The sequence below is a fragment of the Myxocyprinus asiaticus genome, chromosome 6 (assembly GCF_019703515.2).
Source record: "Myxocyprinus asiaticus isolate MX2 ecotype Aquarium Trade chromosome 6, UBuf_Myxa_2, whole genome shotgun sequence".
NCBI lineage: Eukaryota > Metazoa > Chordata > Actinopteri > Cypriniformes > Catostomidae > Myxocyprinus > Myxocyprinus asiaticus.
The window spans coordinates 25,830,543-25,852,878 of NC_059349.1; the positions used below are offsets into that span (position 1 = coordinate 25,830,543).

The 22,336-nt window shown below is 36.2% G+C and overlaps 1 protein-coding gene across 1 annotated transcript in view; it reads right to left on the minus strand.

Moving 5' to 3' along the window:
- The window catches only part of tgfbr1a (transforming growth factor, beta receptor 1 a), a 68,744-nt gene extending 49,762 nt beyond the window's left edge, over window positions 1-18,982 (minus strand). The window contains exon 1 of the mRNA XM_051701071.1: window positions 18,836-18,982. Within this exon, the coding sequence (XP_051557031.1) occupies window positions 18,836-18,911 (76 nt within the window). The 5' untranslated portion in view covers window positions 18,912-18,982. The remainder of the gene's footprint in view (window positions 1-18,835) is intronic.
- Between the last annotated feature and the right edge of the window lie 3,354 nt (window positions 18,983-22,336).

Here is a 22,336-nt window from a genome sequence, read left to right on the forward strand (position 1 = left end):
TCAATTGTTCCGATGGTGACGTTCCTTATTACAGAATTTATACATGGATCAGGGGGATGATTAATTGCATTCATTTTAACACATTATTTTTCATTAAAAAATAATAATAATTACAAAAAAATAAAAAGATAAATAAAATCACACCTGATTAACGTGTTAAATTGACAGCCTTAATTACAACTCAAAATGCCCTGGTCTCACAAACAAACTAGTGGACTGCCTGTATATACAGTATCTGGAATTTGGCAGTCTGTGGTTATACTTCTCAACTGGTAATAAAGAAGTGGCAATTAGACCGGTAAAGATGAGGTGTAGTGGGTGAACTGTGTAGGATTAAAGATTCTCTTTGTGGGAGTTCAGGTTACACAGGAAGGAGAGACGGGCTGCATAGCTCCCAGTCGGGCTGAGCAATACCAGACTCGGTCTGAAACCTACTCCAGCTGAGATGCAAAAAGAGCAAACATGGTGAGACAGCAGAGATCCAACCCCTTCCAGCCACTAAACCACAGGCCACAATTAAGTGACTGTGGGAATTCAGGGTGTCTAGACAACTCTGAACTGAAATAAAACCTGAGAGATGCAGTAAACTTGTTTGCCTCAGGGAAAACAACTCACATTCTTTCAGGGTGAGACAGGGAGGGAGATAAATACACAGACAGGGAGAAAGAGAATGAAGTATAATTATGAAAACAATAGAGTATGCCAACAAAGCAAATATTTCATTAAGCCCAATCTAACACTTTAAGAATGGTACTGCATCATCACTGCCTGCATGTGTGTAGATTTGAGTGAAAGCACCATGATAGTAGCCCATTGAAGGGATAGTTCACCCAAAAGTGAAAAATCTGTAATTATTTACTTATCCTCATGTTCCAAAGTTCTTCTGTGGAACACAAAATGAGATAAACTGAGACAGTCTCAGTTACCAATCACTTTTACTGTGTGGAAAAAAGATGCAATGAAAGTGAATGGTGACTGATGGCAACATTCTCCTTAACATCTCCTTTTGTGTTCCATAATAAAGTTGTAAAGGTTTGGAACAATATGAGGGTGAGTAATGATCAAACAATTTTGTGGGTGAACTATAACTTCAACTACAGTACTTTTACTCTATTTACCAATGGGTTTCAATCATTCATGTCTACCCCTCACCTCCCCAACAGAAGCACTGCTTTCATCAGGTGTCTTTATTTTCTGTTGCATTTCTTTTACGCTGCTGCATTTCATGAAATGACTGACAAGTTCTTTAACTCAGAGGAATAAAGACCATGTAGATGAAAACCAGAGTCAGGGTTGAATATAATAACAAAAACAATGTTAAACAGTTAAAATCAATGATACAGGCCCACACGTATTTGCACAGGCTTTACATTTTTCTTGACATTTTATATTCCCTGTGATAACTGACTAAATGTATTCTGTTGCCGTAAACTAACATGCTTGAGCGATCTTGAGCTACTTTTGCAGCCTTCCCTGAATGTAAGAAAGTATATTCTTTCTTGGTGTATCCTAAAGGACATTTGAAAGTTTGATAAACCTACTTTCGAGCACAAGAAGTAGAGCCACTGGTGCAGTAGAGCCACCGAGTCACGTACACTGAACTCTTGTGAGCTCATGTTTCAATGGTACCTTAGAGTCTGTCCTTGTAATAGGCTTTTTCAATAGACATTTCTTCCTACCAATGAGAAAGGACCCTGTTTAACAATATTTTCAAGGTTTTGTGGACTGTCCTGAACTTGTTTTCTTCCCCAGCTCTTTACAAAACTACTAATTACTTTGCAATTCTGTGATCACTCAACCGTTTCTCTTGAGGTCAAACGAAAAGGACAACAGGCCACAGAAAATAATCAAGGATTCAGTTATGTGTTTAGAAAGTAAAAAATACTCTCCCATACCATTGCAATAAGACCACCCTAAAAACAATTCAATGGAAAAAAGATGGAGGTAACAATTTGGAAAAAGAGATGGAGGTATCACAACAGCCCCTCATTTGTCTTTGTGTGAGGATGTGTACAAGTAAAATGAGCAAAACTTTCAATGAACATAAACAGCTTCTTAAACTTTCTAAGTGCAAACTCTTAAGACAGGCAGTTCTTAGTGTGGTCAGATTCACTTCTGAGCGAGAGAGATTGAAACTAAATCCGTAGTTTCACTCTTTAGGCTCTTTCCCACGGCAGGACTAAAGCCCATTTTAGGTACTTTTACCCGGAACTACTTTCCGTAGTTTTCGCAAATAAGGAGCTATAGTTGCTCTTAGCCGTTTAGAGGGACTTTTTAGTGCTTTAGGTGTTCCTACCCCAGAAGAGGGACTGTGGGAGGTGCTACAATCTGTGATCGGTCAAACAGGTATGATGCACAAAAGCAATGAGAAACGCGAGTCGGCAGTTGCCATGAGTAAACAAACCTGTAGCTGCTAGCCTGCTACTCAGATTGCACTAAATTTCTAATTCCCTTAACAGAAATAACATAAAACCAACAAAGTATTCAAAGAGTATTGCCTATTTCACATATGTTTGTGTGAGGGGTGAGCAGAACTGCTACGTGACATCATCGGGAGATGCACTTTGAGTTTTCATCGCATCTGTACAGTGTATACAGAAATAAAGTGACTTCTGTATTACTACATAGTTTTTTTTTCCCCTGGGATAAATGGACATAAAGAGTTTTATCGAGAGTGGTTAAATGAAATCTATTATAAACATAACAGTCAGGAAATCTAATTTACATGAGGAAAGTGTTGCGAGCCTGTTAATGCATAGTTAACTTGCATCAAGATGTCTTTTTTTCAGTCAATGAATGAGTAGTTCAGTACAGTATTTTATGTTGAGTTATTAAAGCCTTTATTGTAAAAGACTGTTAATAAATAGGTTTAAAGTGCCATTTCAACATGTTTTCCGCTGAGTTCAGCATGTGCTTCATGATTAAAATAGGCTAAGAGTGCTAAATCTCTCCTCTCATTTGCAGCTACAGGGACACAGCACCGCAGGATGGCTCAGTGTAAAGACTGTAACCTGAAGACACAGGCTGCATCCAAAAACTGGAAAATGCTGCCATCGGAGGCTGTTTAAGGAGGTAGGATGAAAATAGGGTTCTTTTCAAACTGTTCTTAGACCAGTTTCCTTAAGAGTTCTATTCATTCAAAAACACTGTCATTTAAGGCATTAACTGATTAGGCAGCAGCAAGGCAGTTGCGTAAGTTTTCGGATGTAGCCACAGTTTGTGTAAAACAGCTCTAATTAAAACGTAGCTCTGATCCTGGTGTCCTCCGTCAGTGTTGTTGATTTTGTTTTTGCTATTGAATGACATGTGCAAACAACATCAGAAGAAAAATGGTTGACACTAGATGATGTCACTACAGGGTTAATTTTGAGCATGCTAATGCAAAAGGGAAAAGTCTCCTCGGACGTGCCATTCCTTTTAATGCCGGATTCACACATACTCCGTGAGCGGGGCGTGAGCAACGCATTCCATTTGGGCTTTCACATCAGCCACGTCTCTTTTCTAGGTTCCTACTGCAACAGTGGGCAGTCATGTGCACTTGTTTATCAGCGTACTTGGTCGTGATTGGTTAAAAGTCCCTTTCAAGGCAAGTGAGTCCACTCAGTAGTCATCTTTAGAAAGCTCTCAGGCAGGCTGAGCAGCTGTTTTCTTTGTAAACAAGTGACATAAAAGTACAGCAGGACCATAGTGTTCCTAATAAACTGCTCAGAATATATGTATATCGCAAAATACACATCATGATGACTTTCGGTTAAAGTAATTCTAAAGAAGCTTCCTTGGAAATGTGAAAATGTTTTTGCTGGTCATCTTGGTCAACAGTCTTCAACTAACAAGGTTGCTCTTATCATAAATCCTCTAACTTTGAACATAACACACAATTAGTTGTATAGTTTTTTCTGGAAAGTTTGAGAAAGAAAATGAATGAATGCCAATTGTGCTACTTGGTCTCATAACATGATACTATGAAAAATAAGAGATGAACAGCCAGGATTTTTGCATCACACAGATTGTGCCTACAGCATTGAAGATACAGCTATGGAAGTCACAAATTCCATTTATGTAGGACCTCACAGTCTGGCATGCAAGAGTTGAAATTAGGTGAGAGAATTTACAATCAAGCAATGTTTCAATTAATTTATGTTCTCTGAGAATAGAAAAGGAGCAGCAAGTGTGAACAAAGTGCCTCACTCTGTGCCAACTGGGGTCATTATGTATGCACTATGTATTGCGGTTTTTCATTCAAAGTCTCTCCTTTGAATTAAGTTCTCTGCATGTGATGGATGAGAATTTATGACTAAGCAATTTCAAAAGGTTTAATCAATGGTTGCCATTAATAATTGCCAAAACATTTCTGAAATGACTAAGGAGGCCTTAGATTCCACATTAGATTCAGAAAAGGGAATTGGTAGCTTTAAAATTAATGATTTAATACAAATTAGTATCGTAATAAAGGGTCATGAAACACTAAACTACATTTTCTGAGATGTTATCACATGATAGAAGACAAGCATCCATTAATTTTAAGAGGAAAGTGGTTAATTTAGGGATTTAAAGGTTTAAAATCAACACTGAGTCAACGTCACACAATGTGACGTTTCCATGTACTATAGTGCATTGTCGCATCATAAGTGTCTCATAATTATTAATGAGACTCCATGGCCTTATCCTATGAGAAAGCGCCATCTCATGATTATTCATTAAACCATGTGACCAGTTAACGATGCAATATTAAATCAAAACAACACGTTTAAATAAAAAGTGTTAGTGTAGTTTGTTAGTGAGCACCCAAACTGTAAAGTACTGGTAGAAGTTTACATTAAAACCTTAATTCTATTTTCTGACAGAAAGCCCATAACATGAGAATCACTTCCATCCACATCCCTAAAATCAATTACTTCTGTCACTTAGCAAATGTCATTGCAATACACCGCTGAACCCTATGCCTTCAGTTACCTTTAAAAATCCCTTTAATCACTCTCAATCCCCCCCAACCCAAATACAAATCAGCACATGCACAAACATACCCACTCAACATGATCACACAGGAACTCAACCACATTTTGCCGAATTACTTAAACATCCCCATCAGACATTTTTGCATCAATTCAAACAAGTTCACATTTCTCAGGGTGCTACTGATAGCACGTTGTGCGCACAATTTCTGAGACATGGGTTTCGGTCTCACAGTAACCAATAAGTTATCGCGTTCATTCCAAAAATGTGATGGGTTTGGGTCCTGTGAAAACCAGGAAGTTTGCATAAACTATGGTGAGAGTGATTCTGAGGTTGCATTTTTACTCTAAAATGTTTATTTTTTCCCCACTGACGGTTAGGTTTGGGTCATGGAGTAGAATTAATCAAATATGCATTCCTGTTGACTGTATTATGTAATTTACAACTAAAAATAAAACTCGCTTTTGGTGCCACCCTGTGGACATTTCACCTCAACACCACTTTCAGCTTTGGCCACTGGGGGCAGTGGTTTAAATTTCAGTAAGCAAAGACCGATTTAAGCCTTGTGTACACTACACGACTTGCGCCCTGTGACTCACAGTCTTGTTTTACGTTGTGCTGGTGTGCACACTACAGAACTGATCGCAGACTGGGTGTATCAGCTACATGACCATTCATCTCCGACTTAGGCCTTGTGTACATGGTATTAATATACGTTTTGGGCGATCCGATCACAAGTGAATAAGCGAGGCACATCACAGTTACACCTAGTCATCTCTTTTGCCAACTTCTGTTTGGATTTCGAAGAGAGTCTCTTTGAGAAAAAAAAAGAAAACAGCTGAAAATAATACAGACAGCAGGTAGGGAGATATGGGTGGTTTAATTTTCAAATAATTTTTTTTGTCTCCTAGCGATCTAGATATCAAGCTGGTTTGAAATCTGTTGTAGCGTCGGCGACTTGTCGCAGGAGTGACAGATTCTTTAACATTCTTTAGTATAAAAATTGTCATAGCCACATGTACTAAAGGAGACAGCACAAGATAAAGAAGGCCATGTTATGGCTGGGTGTCTCCTAACTCACTGCAATAGGATCAGAAATTCAACAGCCTGCAAAAAGGAAGTGAGCGCATCTAGACAGTGTGGACTAAACTACAGTCAAGCCAAAACAATGAGTAATAACAGGGTGCAGGCACTTACATCAATACTTGCCTTAATTTAAACAGGAAAGGAGCAATCACAAACCATTCTTTTAATAGCACAGGAAATGGTAAGAAACTAAACAAAACAAAAGTATAAACAGGGAGATTTAAAGCAGGCAGTATTCAAATAACCCAGCTATAACACTGGAGGTACCCAACCTGCCTAACACTCATACACATCTTGTTTTGGGTTTTTCGAAATGTGGCTATAACAATGAATACCTGTATCAGCTTGACTTACTCCCTCTGTCCTAATGGCATGACCACATCGGTGGAATCAGCACTGGCACGTAGTTTAATTTAAAACTTGTTTTATAATACATTTTGTGTAGTGGTGAAAACCGTGATGAAGACCAAGATCAATAATAATCAATTTATAATCCAAAATGGGGAGTCTAGGACTTGAGCAGGGTATATGCACACCCTTATTTGTAATCTGGCCTTTTAGTCAGTACTATCCCTAATCATGTGACTACCTACCATCCTAACACCGCATAACCATCACCAAACAATATGTGTCCACGTGTGTCCAACAGAGCACAGGCACAACCTGAAAGGCCACTTGTCTAATGGCTATGGCCAGTGATGGACTGGCTATCTATCGCACCAGGTCTTTCCCGGTGGGCCGGTCGTGTATTGGGCCGGTTAATCACCCCACTCTTATTTATTAAGCACTGCCATTTACTTCTATGCATTGAAAACACCAAATACTCAAAGTATGCTGCTACCAGATTAAACTGCACAGCACGAGAGCTGGGCAATGTGTCATTCACAAAGGTAATTATTGGTGTTTTGGCAGAAATATTGTAGCCTGTATATGTATATATATTCATATATGTGTATATTTGTGTATGTATATGTGTGTGTGTGTGTGTTTATATATATATATATATATATATATATATATATATATATATATATATATATACACATACACACACACACACACACTTATTTATTTTGTGTATTCTATATATACTTTTTTTCTTTTCAATATTTATCTATTTTTTTATTCAATTGTAATTATTTTTTAAAAGTCTTGTTTTTGTTTTTGTATTGTTGTGTGCTGGAAGCTCCTGTCACCAAGACAAATTCCATGTATGTGTAAGCTCATTCTGATTCTGATTGGAAATATATGTCACTATAATTATTATTATATAAAATATTGTATATTTGGGGAAAATAAGTGACTTTTATGACAGTTGTTTTTTTATAGTCTCTACATGGATATTGTTATTCATAATTTTTGATTTTTTCAAGAAACCATATTACATCTGGTAATAAGGAGCATGGTTTTACCTGTGATCACCATGTTCTTACTAATACCACAGTTAAACTCTGGGTATTATGCAAGAACTGTGGTACATTTTCATAAGGGCAAGTAAAAAGGAGAATTTAACAAGAGTTTAAAAGCCTGTGAAATAAGGATGAAGCTATGAGTTTTTCCTCTGTACATATGTTCAGTTCTAATGAACTTTAATGGAAAAAGTTAATTCAATAGTTAAGATCCTGATGAAAAAGAGATGCCCTACTGCCATAGCCTTACATAGATTACCATTTACAGATTTTACTGTTGTTAATATCAGTAAATTCAAATTTGCCTCCCAACTGAATGCTTGACAGTCAAATATACATTTATATGCAACAGAAAATATGCAGTATTAATATTGATAAATGCATTTGCAATTCAATAATAATATATACAATATTATCAATTGTGGGGTACGCATGGGCTAGTTGGGCTGAATAGATCCAGGGCTGATTTTTGGTCCCAGTCCAGCCCTGGCTATGGCATATTGTATTTGCATGGAAACATGCAATTCTGTTATTATTATCTCATAATTACAAATGATTCTTATTACTCAGACTTCCCACTCATATACTTCACAATAATGCGATGACAGAAAAAGTAAAGATTTTTTGACACTAAAAAAAACTTGTGTCTTTTCCACCCCTCAGGAGGATAGACTAAGGCCTTACTCTAGCTCTAAATGCATTTTCTTAGTCATACACACATTCATCTTGCCCGGAGGAAAGAGTCTGACATCCTAAACTGCCGAATTTGGAGAACACTACACAGTCAAGGCTCTGCTTCCAAATCAGTCGCCTGCTGTGAGTCACACTCAGGAGAGTGTGGATAAGGAAGCAGCACAACACCAATTTAATCTAGATTACCAAAACAAACAGACACTAAATCCTTAACCATACGACAGACAAACAATCAAGAGGAAAATGCGATTCTAAAGAAATTTTCAGGGCCCTATGAAATTATCAAATTTCACAGCTTTAATTCGATTTGTGCAGTCAAAAAATTGTTTTAGTCCCAAATATGTCAAATTCCGAGACACACCGCATATTGTAGCTAAAGCCATTTTTGTGACTGGATTCAGTGATTCCGACTGGGCTTTCCACATCATGGAAATCACCGGGCCCTACATGTGTTAACCGCAGTATAAGCGGACTCGGATTGTTAATTTACTATTACAAATAATTCACAACCTGAGGTGTAAAAGCCGCATCATCACGCTACAGGGCTCGACATTAAGCATCGTCACGTGCTTGTCCTCTGGACAAGTAAATTAGTCATCCACTTGTCTGAGAAAAAAAGTTACTTGTCTGGAGAGAAAAAAGGACATTTAAGTAACATGTCAAAGTTTATGCTGTATATTTTTCTAAAATTATGACCGATACCCAACCTAATTGTGTCCCTATTTAACTCAGTTCTCTATGACAGAAATGTAAACTGCACTGGGTAGGGGAGGAGGCTATTGACATATGGTAATTATTTTATGTTACGAATGGTTGTCAAATAAAGAAAAGCCTCCATCGCCACCATTAACAGATTAACAAATCCACTTTTTTCTCCTCTGTTTCAGTTCACTTTAGACATCACTCTCTGTGTTTACAGAAATACCTCACCAAGACGGGCATTTTGGCGGAATTTTGAAATGTATTTGACCATTCAGCACACACATGCTGCCTGTCAATCAAACAGGGCGCAGCTGTTACTAGATCACTTACAAATTATAAAATTACATTCTCAGGGTTACTTTCAACAACAGAATAAGAAAAATGAATTTTCTAATAAGTTACACAGGCCTAGGCTCTCTCAAATATTGCTGGATATTTTTTTGTTATTGATGTTTTAATCACTCTGCTTGTCCGGTCAAGCAAGTACAATTCTCTTTCACTTGCCCCTTCATCTTTCTTTCTTTCTTTCCTTTTTTTACGCCATGCCAGCTTCTATGGCTATATTCATGGCAGAAGCCAGGTTTAGTTATTCGAAATAGAGCTAAATAAGGTGTTTAAGATTTTTCCTAAAAATCTTAAAACTAAATTTGGATTCACTTGGTTAAAAACCTTTTCAAAAGTATCAACAGAATAATACAGGTTCCTCAGATGTGTAGAAGTATGACAGTCCAGTAAAATATGTTTAATGGATAGTTCTGACAAGATGAACACTTTGGTGAATTTTCTCCTGATAGTAACAATTGGTGTGCGAGTCTTGTATGTCCTATCCGGCGTAACTTTGGTCAGGGATCCAGATACCCTGACACAATTGGTTTGTTGCACAAGCTCACTTCCCCCTTCAAAAATCCACTTGTCCCAGCCAAGCGTTAATGTCGAGCCCTGCGCTACCATCTTGGGTTGTGAACTTGTTTTCAAAACAATCAACAGTCTGACTGATGACAGTTGTCTAAGGTTTACAACTCAAATGATTTGGTAGTTAACACAACAGCAATGTCAGAATGGAAAATAATATTTTTCACTGTATCAACACAAACTGCTTTGTCAAAGAAAAGCAGAGATGACAGAGAATGTATGTGACAGGGTTTAGATCATGATAGACAACCGCTAATGTCGTTTCAAAATGTGCAGCCGTCGTGGCAGTGACAAACAATACAAATGTGTACTGACCTTTCCCGAGTTCTGATCGTTACCAAGTTTTTGTACATGTAAGAAAAAAACATGTTAGCCACACAGTCAAACAGTTTTATTATTTTTAAATATTTTCCAGGACATTCAGATATTTCTCATTTTCCATGACTGAAAAACTGCATAACAAAATTCCAGGTTTTCCAGGATGCGTGGGCACCATGATTCAGTATAAAACAGCTAGTAAGATTGCTTAAAAATGATTATTATAAGTAGTAGTAGTCACAGTACAAGTACATTGAATATTACTATATAGTAATATATTTCTGTCATAATTTCTTTAATTTCTGTAACATGTTCTCACTCCAAAGCGTCAAATTCAGCCACCAGCCCATGTATCTGTCAAGCAGGGGGGGGGGGTGTCACTGTCACTGTCAATCTTTGGATATTATCGCTTATATAACTGAAATATGTTTATTATACTTATAAATATATTAATGTAGTTAGGCTACATTATGCAATCATATAGATATTTTTGATCCCCTAACTGAAACCAATTCCTAAACCCTACCAATTATCAACAATACAAAACATGTAACAGACAGATGTATTTAGTCACAGTAATTTGATTTACATTACAATATTATATAGATATTTCTGAGTACACCATCTCTACCAAATTATACAAAAGCACTATAAAAATATTCCAAACCATACAATAGCATTGTGTGAGGAACAGAGTGAAACTTAAGTGTTTAAAATCGCATAAAATCTTCTCCCTACGTGAATGCAGTGAAATCCTGATCCTATTTAGCAGATCTATGGGTCACATCTCATTCAAAAGATGCATCCGAACCGGAGCTCAATCACAACTGGTCACTAGAGCCAATGATGTCTGATATCATTGACAACAAACCGGTGTCATAATGCTTCTTAAGGCAGCAATTTTTGAATGTGTTTTGAACGAGTCAAGAACGGAATGTTACGGCGGACATTGGGAACCATGATCGTTCAATAAAATTTGTAATTTGGGTCCGTTCTTCACACAAAGGGATCAGAAAACATGGAATACACCCGGAACAAAACAGTTAACTTCAGCAGAGCAGAACGTGTACAGCAAACAACATATTAAACATTAACCACTGCAAACTAATAAATGCTGCAGATTAAACATTTACTACAGTGAATAAATGTTGCTCAGTTCAAATTAGGGCTGCACCTAGCGATTTTTTTTTATTTTTTTTTATCGATTAATCTAACGATTCTTTTTCCGATTAGTCGATTAATCTAACAGCTAATTTGCCGATTATCCTAAAGATTTTTTTATAATTATTACTTGATTAATATAATAATTAACCCAAAATAAATATACAAAACTTGTCTCATTAATATTTATATATTTTTTAAAATCATCTTCTCTTAAACACAAACAAATGTACAAGAAACAAACTGTGCACTGCAGGGCATTATTCTGCAACAAAAAACAGTGTTACTATGAATGCAAACTTTAATACAGTGAAAAAGACACTATTAGCATAACATAAATATTTATATATATATATATATATATATAAAACAATTTCCTACATTATTTTGAATGTCCATGTACTAAAATAAAATATTTAATGCCATGCGTGTACCTTCATTTACTATTACTATTATTTTGAATGGCCATGGAAAATGAAGCAATGTGATAATTTTACCTGGTCACAAAAAGTAGTCAGTTAATTTAAAAAGTTAATTTACCTGATGAACTTTCACCTTTTGCTGACCCTTTATGCTTCACAGAGCTAATGTGTGCCTCTAAATCACTTGCACCTTTATTAGCAACTGACACATAAGTGCCAGCTTTACATGTCATACATTCTGCTTCCCACAGATCTCGACCTGGACGAAAGCATGGGAATTTTTTTGCAAATCTTCTGTAAATTTGCACTTTCGTTTGGGCATTGTTTCCACTCAGCTGTCATTTGCTGCTACTGTCAAGCAACTGTTTGATGCCAAACACAACAGCGCTTCGCGTGTTCACGGAGAGATTGACAGGCAGGAATTTGGCCAATAGTTGCTGCAAGCCTCTTATAATTGACCAAATGGTGTGCCAGAAGACGGGACTTACTAAAAGGAGCAATGCAAATATGCGCGCACACACAATGAAGTATTAGACCAGATGCACATTATAATGCAACAAGCCGAATCCCGGACATTTTCGCAAATTTAGAAATCCCGGCCGAATGCTTTTTTAAGGTCCGAAAAAGAGGACATGTTCAGGAAAAAGAGGACGTATGGTCACCCTACATTAGCAGCGGTGCAGAAATTACTTTTAACATGGGGGCGATGAGGAAACATTTAGAAAATCAATTTAAAGTGACTACTACTAACAGAAACACGTGTTGTAATACTAATATGTCATGCTTGGGTGGGGACAAAAAGTAAACAGGACTTACGGTGCTGCCTTGCTGCCATCTTGACAAAGTGCTCTGGGATGCTTTCGCTTCAAGTGTTCGTTCATGGCGGTTGTACTGCTGTGATATGCCATTTCCAATTTGCATAGCTTACACACCACATCGTTGGGTCTCTGGCTAAAATACTCCCACGCTTTAGATGACCGTAGGCGAGTTTTTTTTAGCTGCAGCTTGTTCTTCGGGGGAATCCATACTTAAACCGGGCGCTGCCATTTTAATTACTCCATTGCGACGCACCGACGTGTTATGCAAATCGACGTATTTCTGTAATCAATGACGTCGATGAATCGTCCCAGCCCTAGTTCAAATGAAAAGAAAATCTCAAAATATACTATGTCACAGTGTCATAATTGGACCCCAACATATAAATTCACGATGACAAAATTCAGATACTCCTTGTATCAGTCTATTGACACCAAAGGATTCTCATTGAAGGATTGCTTCGCTTGCGGGATGTATAGGTAACAGAAGCTAGAAGGTGTGAGGCTCTTGCACAACGGCAGTATTTAACGCCTTGGGAGTGAAAAGGCCTTGTTTTAGAGAGTGAACGGAATACAAGTTTAGTCCTCAGGCTGACTCAGAAGTGTTCAGTCTAGGACAGGAATCTCAGAAAATATGCATTAATGAATATATGTGCTGACCCACATTTGAGAGCAAACAAATCCACAGCCTGACAGAAATTGTTCATTACTGTAGATTGCCCTAATGTTGTTGTAGATTTATCCATCTTTGCTACCTCTGCTAGGATCTGGTACTCACAATACTTACTCTATTGAATGATGTACTCTGCAAGGTCAGTCACATACATAGATGTAAAATAAATTATTTGTGTAGTTCCCTCATGTGAGACCTTAAAGGAATATCCTGGGTTTGATTTAAGTTGAGCTCAGTCGACAGCATTAGTGGCAAAATGTTGTTTTTCACAAAAAAATAATTTTGACTCGTCCTTTGTTTGAAAAAACAAAAAAACTAAATCAGGGTTTACAGTAAGAAAAATACAAAAGAAGTGAACTGGGCCTTGCCATAAACGGCAAGAAAGTTGCCTGTGACTTGAAATCGATGTACACGTTTACATGCACTGTGTTGTCAGCTTTCTCTTTACGCCCATATACATGAGGCTCGGTCAGAATGCAGCTTTCTACACAGCAGTGTAATTTCCCCACGACGCTTGTGTAAATAACAACATGGGATCAGAAGAAGACTCTCTAGTTTATTCTCTGTTGCTTTGCTTTATTCTCAGATATTCCAGAGTTGTTGCTGTGTTTCCTTAACTTTCCATCACAACCTGCAACAGAATTTTACATAAAACTCCAGGATTTCCCCAATGTAATTCAGCGCATATACAGACGTGAGGGACAGTAGGTGATATTTTAGTGTCTAAATGGGTATATTTTACGTATGTGATTTTCCCATTCCCCACTGTACTCCCAGAAATGTGGAATTCTTTTTCACTGTGCTGACTTGTTGATATGTATGGTTACATCCTATGATGTTAGTTGTCCGGTCTGTTCCACGAACATGCACACTCTTCAAAAACCTGTAAGAGAGCTGCTTATGCATTTACATGCTCACATAAGCCATGTTCTCTGGAAGAAACCTGGGTGTTTTAAACCACTTTCTCTTAATCCCTTAAACATCATAAAAATGGTGTAAAAGTGCATGTAAACGTGGTTACGGTTTCAAATGTATAGACACAAGATGTAAACAATGTAATCAATATGCATGTTAACATGATTTTAGTGTGAAAATCGCTTGCTAAGCTTTTCTGTGTTAAGTTATATCCAATTTTACAAGTTCATTGCCATTATGACATAATTCCTAAAACAACGGTATTAACGACTAAGCAACTTTACAGCTCAAATAATACGTTTCAACAGAAGAATTAATGTACAGTAAGTGCTTTTATAAAACACAAGCTTCAGATTTCTGCCTTTAAACCCTCCAAAAATTGGCCCCATTCACTTCTATTGTAAGTGCCTCACTGTTACCAGATTTTTGCTCTTTTTTTTTTTTTTTTAAGAAAAGGGACGAGTCAAAATAATTTTTTGTGGTAATTTACATTATGCCACAAATGCTATCGATTTAGCGTAACTTGTATTGAACCTGAAATATTCCTTTAATTTTACAAACATCAAAAATGCCATTGGCTTGATCCAATCAAGATATTTACAAAAATTTGAAGTTTTTAAACAATTGAATCAAAGTTCAAATCAGACGTTTTCATTCCAAAGCACACAAATGTTGCAATGAATAGATTGGCTCTCAGGATCAACCAAATGTAACGTACGTATCACATACAGTATTTAGAAATAAGCTGATTCCACACATTCAATCCTTCCACTCGAAAACTACTGTGTGCTGGAACAGTGAAAGGTGGTTCAAAAAACGTATCCATGTAGTACTGCTAGGACAAAATCTACGTGAAGAGATATGTAGTTTTCTCAAAACTAGGTCTTGCACAAAGACAAATATTTAGATGTTTATGATGTAATGTGGTACAGCATACACTTCACCACACAAAATGATTACACCTACACAGAAATTGTTCAATATTAATTTGTATTACACAGGTCGATCCGGTCAACTATCAACATGTGTAAATGAAATGAAAAAATGGCTTAACTCCAACTTCCTAAAATTGAACATGGATAAAACTGAGATCATTATTATTGAATCACCAACACTTATGGAAAAAAAATTCCTTATGACTTTGGTTGTGATACTGATGGCACTTTCATTAAACCTGTAAAAAATGTAGGTATCATCTTTGATCCCTCCCTCACTTTTGAAGCTCATATTAAATCTGTATCTAAAATTGCCTTCTTTCACCTTCGCCGCATTGCTTGCCTTCGTCTCTTTATCAGTCTCAAAGATGCCAAAACACTGGTTCATGCATTTATATCCTCATGTCTTGACTATTGCAATGCACTCTTAATTGGTTTACCTGCTAACTCTATTGCTAGGTTGCAATATATTCAAAATTCTGCTGCTAAAATTCTTACACATACCAAGCTCATATTACTCCATTCCTGTTTGAACTTCACTGGTTACCAGTTTTGTTTCGCATCAAATATAAACTAATCCTGCTTACATTTAAATTACTTCATGGTCTGGCACCTCACTATCTTAGTGAATTGCTTCTCCCCTACAACCCGATCCGCTCGCTTAGGTCGTCTGGGTCCGGACTCCTTTCTGTCCCTAGATCTCGCCTCTCTACTATGGGTGGCAGGTCATTCAGCATAGTAGCACCCAATATTTGGAATTCACTCCCCCTGACTGTTCGCAGCATCTCTTCTATCTCTGAGTTTAAATCTCAACTTAAATCTTTTTTGTTTTCTCAGTGTTATTTATCTTAATGTGTTATGTATTCACTCTCAATGACTGTGCTATCTGAACTGTTCACAACACTACGTGTTTTACAAGGGGAGGCCAAAATAAGTGTGCAGCTGAGATTTTATAACGATCATAATAGTTTATTCAATATTACTTTTGGCATGATTTTAGATTAAATATGTTAGCCCCAATTTCTATAGGTCAAGTAAGCCTTAATTCTGCAGCGTCATCTCTGTAAATGCACGTTTTTCTCTTTCTCAGAGACAGTGTGCCCACAAGGTGGTCTTACATTGAATAATAAAACTACCCTTGCAGGAAGCATAAGACAGCTAGTCAAATTTTGTCTTACACCAGGCCAGGTTTTACCGCCATACACTGAGAAACGGTTTCTTCTAATGACTGTAGCAGATGGGGAAGAATAATGCTTTCACCACAATGTTGGGACTATCAGTCTGTTCTTATCAGTCCTGCACACTAAAAATAATCTACATAAAAGGAAGTAGGTAAAAGATTTTGACAAAAGACATATACTATCTGAAACTAGACAGAACACCTCAAGACCACAGTACTGTACAATCAACAAAAATTGTTTGCGTCAAAGGTAGGGATGCACTGATCCGATACCTGGATCGGTCTCGGCTCCGATACTGAAGCTTTTAGATGGATCGGGTATTGGTCCGACAAGCCCGATCCAAATCCAATACTGTGTGTTAGTCATGTTCTTTACTGTCAAGCTCCAAAAATGACATAAAAGAACCATAAAAACACCACTAAAGTTCATATGACTCGTGTATTTTATTCAAAGCCACTTTAAGACGTGTGATAGCTCTGTGAATCACAAAAGGTTGTGTTTAATAAGTAAAGATATAGTATGCGCAGCACCAGCATGCCTTTTAGCCTTCACGTGGTGCGCAATATTTGAGTGCTACTCACGAACAACATCTCAGATGTAGATGCTCAATAGTTCAGTTCACTTATAATATGCATTTAGAACGGCACCGGAGGTGCATTTTACCAGAATTTGAATAAGAAATTAATTAAACTACTGTGAACTTTCCTACAAACAGACACATACACAACTTCCTGGAGAGTTTAGAATGTCAAAATAAAAGCGTGAGGGTTTAAAAAGTGCACGATTTAAATATATTACTGTTGTGTTTTAAAATTAAGTAAATAATAATAATATTAATAAAAATTTATTATTATTATTATTATTGTCATCATTAGTATTTGTTTACAATTTATAACAATATATAAATTGAATGGGTTCCAAAAAATTACTGTGTGAATGAAAAGTGGACTAATATCTAACAACTAAATTAAACAAAAAAAGAGATCTGAATCCTTTAAAGTCCAGATGCAAGTTGAAATATATAAATAAATAAATAAATAAAAAGGCAAAAATAAAACACTGGTTTCTTTTCTACTGAAGACTGGAATTACTGTTAATTTTGCTGCTACATTATCCAGGATACTAATTAATAATAAAGTGTTTCTTAATAAGCTATACAGTTATATTGAAATAATGTGTAGTTAGAGGTTTGTGTTTCTTTACATATTAATGAGTACTCCCAATTCCACACAATAATGTAATGATATTCTAAATCGATTATGCAAAGAAACAACAACACTGGTATCGGCCAATACTGAGATTTCCGATATCGGAAGAGAAAAAGTGGTATCGGTGCATCCCTAGTCAGAGGAAGCTCACTGGGTGCTACTGTACATTGATGGGGAAGAGGAAATAGAAACGTGAATAAAGAGGTTTCGCAGCATGTGAATTGACAGCACAAGAATGAACAGGAAATCCATTAATCCATTATGGCTTGTGAAATGTAATAAATAGTATTAGGTAAATGTGTTTGTCTGCACAAAGGAATGTCACTGCAATCAGACACACCCACAAACACACCAAGCAAACAGTCCAAATACAAACTACAAGTCTCATCTTGTTGTCTCATGTTAGAACAGAATGCATTTGATTGAGTATTGTTCTACATGAATTAATTGCTGCAAGGTTTAAAAGATAATGCATTAAGAATGTTTCTCCTAAATATATGTGATTACACTGCTGGAAAAAAACAACAACAAAAAAACAAAAACTAACAATAGAAACCCTCGGAAATTCTAATGGTTTTAATGCTAATTGTATTTTATTGCAAACTATAATGGTCTGAACTGGTAATGTGTTGGCTTCTATTGGTGGCATGTTATGTCTAGTGGATACCATTAGGTATCTATAATGGAAACCAATACATACCATTAAATCCTAAATGGAACACAGCGCAGATATTCTGATACATAAAAAATAGCCTGTACTGGTATTTGTAATGAACAGAAATAGTCTGATTTTATATTAAACTTCACGTGACATAGAAAACACGTTTCCTGTCAGTTCACATAACTTCACAGAATAACAGATACCAGTATCGACCTGAAGCCTCTGATGTGGATCTGACGTTACAAATAATCTTGCTGTGCTTTCCCGTTAGAATAATGAAAGAATCTGCGGTGCTTTGATAGGAGAGTATTTAATGTCAGATCACGAAAACAAACATGTCCATCACCAAGCACGTGCCTTTGTAAAGCAGGAGTTGATTGATGGTAAACTGCATCGACACGGTTCAGGTTCGATAATGAAAGCCAAGGCTCGTCAACTGTTTTAGATGACTGAACATTTGATCCAGAGGTTGTTATAAATTAACAGGAGCTTAAGTATTATAAATAAATACTGGCTCGCGATATCCAAACTCCGATGCTCCGATTGCATGCGCGAGCCACTCCCTCTCTCTGTCCGAAAAACACACTCTTCCAAACTGTTGTGCGATGTGACAAATGCAACGGCATGAATATCGCTTAATATTAGACACTTTTGTCAGCGCGGCTTCCTATTACCTGCGCCATATTTGAACACCCCCTGGGTAGACTTATTCTGACAAAAGGAAACGCGCAGATAAAACTTGAGAAATGTAGACGGGGAAACTACAAAGCGTCACAGTCCCACGTACTTACCTCGCGCTTCCGTAGTTACTGTGTATATTAATAAAGCCAACAGTAGTGAACGACAAAACAACGTCCCCACGTCCATCGTGGCAGAGACTATTCTTTTTAGACTTGTCAGTTTTTTCTCTCACATTTCAACTTGTCGAGTCTGCTTCGAGGAGGGGAGCGTTCTGATTAGTCAGCACTAAGAAAATGCCCCGCCCACATTGATAAGTCTAGTTTTCGCCAGTGAGTTCAGTCGTGCCTCAAAACTACTCCAAATATGTCCTGTGAACCATTATTGTCTGTATTTCAAAAATAATTCTGGAGTTACTGTAAATCCTTAAAATATGAAAAATAAAAAATCCCATATATATATATATATATATATATATATATATATATATATATATATATATATATATATATATAGATATATATACACTACCGGTCAAAAGTTTTGAAACACTTGACTGAAATGTTTCTCATGATCTTAAATATCTTTTAATATGAAGGCCTATGCTTAAATGTTTGAAATTAGTTTTGTAGACAAAAATATAATTGTGCCACCATATTAATTTATTTAATTATAAAACTAAAAATAAATAAATAAATAAATAAATAAAAAAGATTTTGAAATTGATGACTTGGACCAAATAATAAAGAAAAGCAGCCAATAAGTGCCCAACATAGATGGGAACTCCTTCAATACTGTTTAAAAAGCATCCCAGGGTGATATCTCAAGAAGTTGGTTGAGAACATGTCAAGAGTACATGTCTGCAAATTCTAGGCAAAGGGTGACTACTCTGAAGATGCTAAAATATCACACAGTTTTGATTTATTTTGATTTTGTTTAGTCACAACATAATTCCCATTGTTTCATTTATGTTATTCCATAGTTTTGATGACTTTACTATTATTCTAAATGTGAAAAGTGTTTCAAAACTTTTGACCAGTAGTGTATATGAAAAATAAATTGTTTTACTTTTCATATTTTAAGGATTTACAGTAACTCCAGAATTATTTTTGAAATACAGATTATCTGTTTGATTTACACAAGACTCCTTCAAATGCTCACACATGATTATATATGTGTATATATATATATATATATATATATATATATATATATATATATATATATATATTCATGATGAAATTGATGTGCAATTCTAGTGTGCTCCCTTAAAACGCACTTCGCTTTCCCACAAAAGTGAATAACTGGGTCTGTAAACAGTAGTCCATATGACTCATGTGCTGTGTTTCATGTTTTCTAAAGTCACACAGCAGATTTATGTGAGGAACTGAACGAAATTGCAAATGGGTCATTCTCAAAAAATTTTGACTTTCCAACTTACAAAATATTGAAATTTTCCATTCAGTTTAGTTTTTGCCCATAAACGCTGAGGATAAACCTTTTGTAACATGTTGACATTAATTTGAATTTATAAAGGACAACTTGGCTGTTGTTCTGTCTTTTATTATTTAATTCTGTTTCATGAACGAAGCAAGTTAACAAAGTTAACACTAATGAGGGTTAAATGGGTTACAACACCACATTTTGGGGGTTCAATGGGGTACAACACCAAATATTTTTGTGTGATAATATAAGTTAAAATGTGAATTAATAACTTTTTAACATGCTGGAAAAATCACTATACGCATATTTAAGCAGCCTCTGAAATTTGACCTTAAAAACTATTTTCCGCAACTTTTTGCATTTATCTAAATTGTTAATAATAATTTAGTTTAGCTTTTTTGCACATTTGTTCGGTCTTGCACTAATGCTTGTATTAAAAATAAGTACTAAATAAACACAAAAAGAACTCTAAATGTCATAGAAGTGGTGTACCAGATGATTTTTTCAGGCAATTGATAATTTCAAATATATTTTCTAAAACATTTGCAAAACAGAGTCAAGCCATTTCATATCATTAAAGGTTAGGTTATAGAATGATACCTTTTATTTATTTTTTGCTATTTAAAAGCTTTTTCATGACTAAAAAAAGTCAAGGGACCTGTTTTCAACATATTTTCATATTGACTCAAATGTTGTCAGAAATAACCTATTTTGTGGGACACAAAGTCTTCTTTAAACAAGGGGGTGCTAGATGGCTCACAAAACTGAATCCTCCATTGATCTGCATTCAAATCTCAGAACATTTTACATCTCATAATTTCTTCAGTCTGGCAAGTAATTTTTTTTATTAAAACTGATAGTTGCAAGGATTCATACTTGTTAAATCCGCCACAGCGGTATCTATAAAATATATATTTTTAAATCCTCCAGTAACAATTGATTGTGACTGGCTCATTCTGAACAGTACTGCCAAAAGTAACAGGTGCCAGGTGACAGCGCCGTCTACGCGCTGCCTGCTTCAGCAGTCGTCTAGTGGTCTGTCATCGTGTTTTTCCGAAAATAAATACATTCTATTTATTAAATGATTTAAGCAACGTATTTTACGATTTTCTATAATTCAAGAACTTTTAAAGCACCTCTTGGTAAAAATAGCAGTTTTCAAGGGTTTTCCAGGACTTAAATTTTAAAAAGCCAAATTCAAGCGCTTCAGGCACCTTGTACAAACCCTGCACATGACCTTTTTCCATTGCTCCACAGTCCAATCTTTATGCTCCCTAGCAAATTGAAGTCGTTTTTTCCAATTAGTATCACTAACAAGTGGCTTTCTTGTGGCCACACAGCAGTTTAGTCCCAGTCCTGTAAGTTCTCATCGCATTGTGTTTGGAAATGCTCTTACTTTCACTATTAAACATAGCCATGAGTTCTACTGTCGATTTTTGACAATGTGACTTCAAGCGTTTTAGTGATCCATCACGATCATTCAAGATTTTTGTTTCTTCTGCGAAGCTGATGGTTCACCACTATCCTTCCATGTTTTAATAATGTGTTGGACAGTTCTTAACCCAATTCCAGTGATTTCAGCAATCTCTTTAGTTGTTTTATTTTCTTGATGCAAGCCAATAATTTGCCCCTTCTGAAACATAGTAATATATTTTCCAAAACCACGGGATACATCTTCCAACATGGTTGTTTAAGAAATGAGAAGCAACACACTGCATCAGTTAGGGTTAAAAGAATTGTTTCCAGCTGAAACATACTGTATTAATCACTGCAATGATGATCCAATCATAGGCTCTTAAGTATCTGCATATTTAAATCCAAACGGTATATTTTTTTTTGGCCAGGCAGTGTATATATACAGTATATATAAACTCAGCAAAAAAAGAAATGTCCCTTTTTCAGGACACTGTATTTTAAAGATAATTTTGTAAAAATCCAAATAACTTTACAGATCTTTATTGTAAAGGATTTTCCATGCTTGTTCAATGAACCATAAACAATGAATGAACATGCACCTGTGAAATGGTCATTAAGACACTAACAGCTTATAACAGCTTAAGGTCACAGTTATAAAAACTTAGGACACTAAAGAGACCTTTCTACTGACTCAAAAGGAAACAACCAAAAGAAAGATGCCCAGGGTCCCTGCTCATCTGCGTGGATGTGCCTTG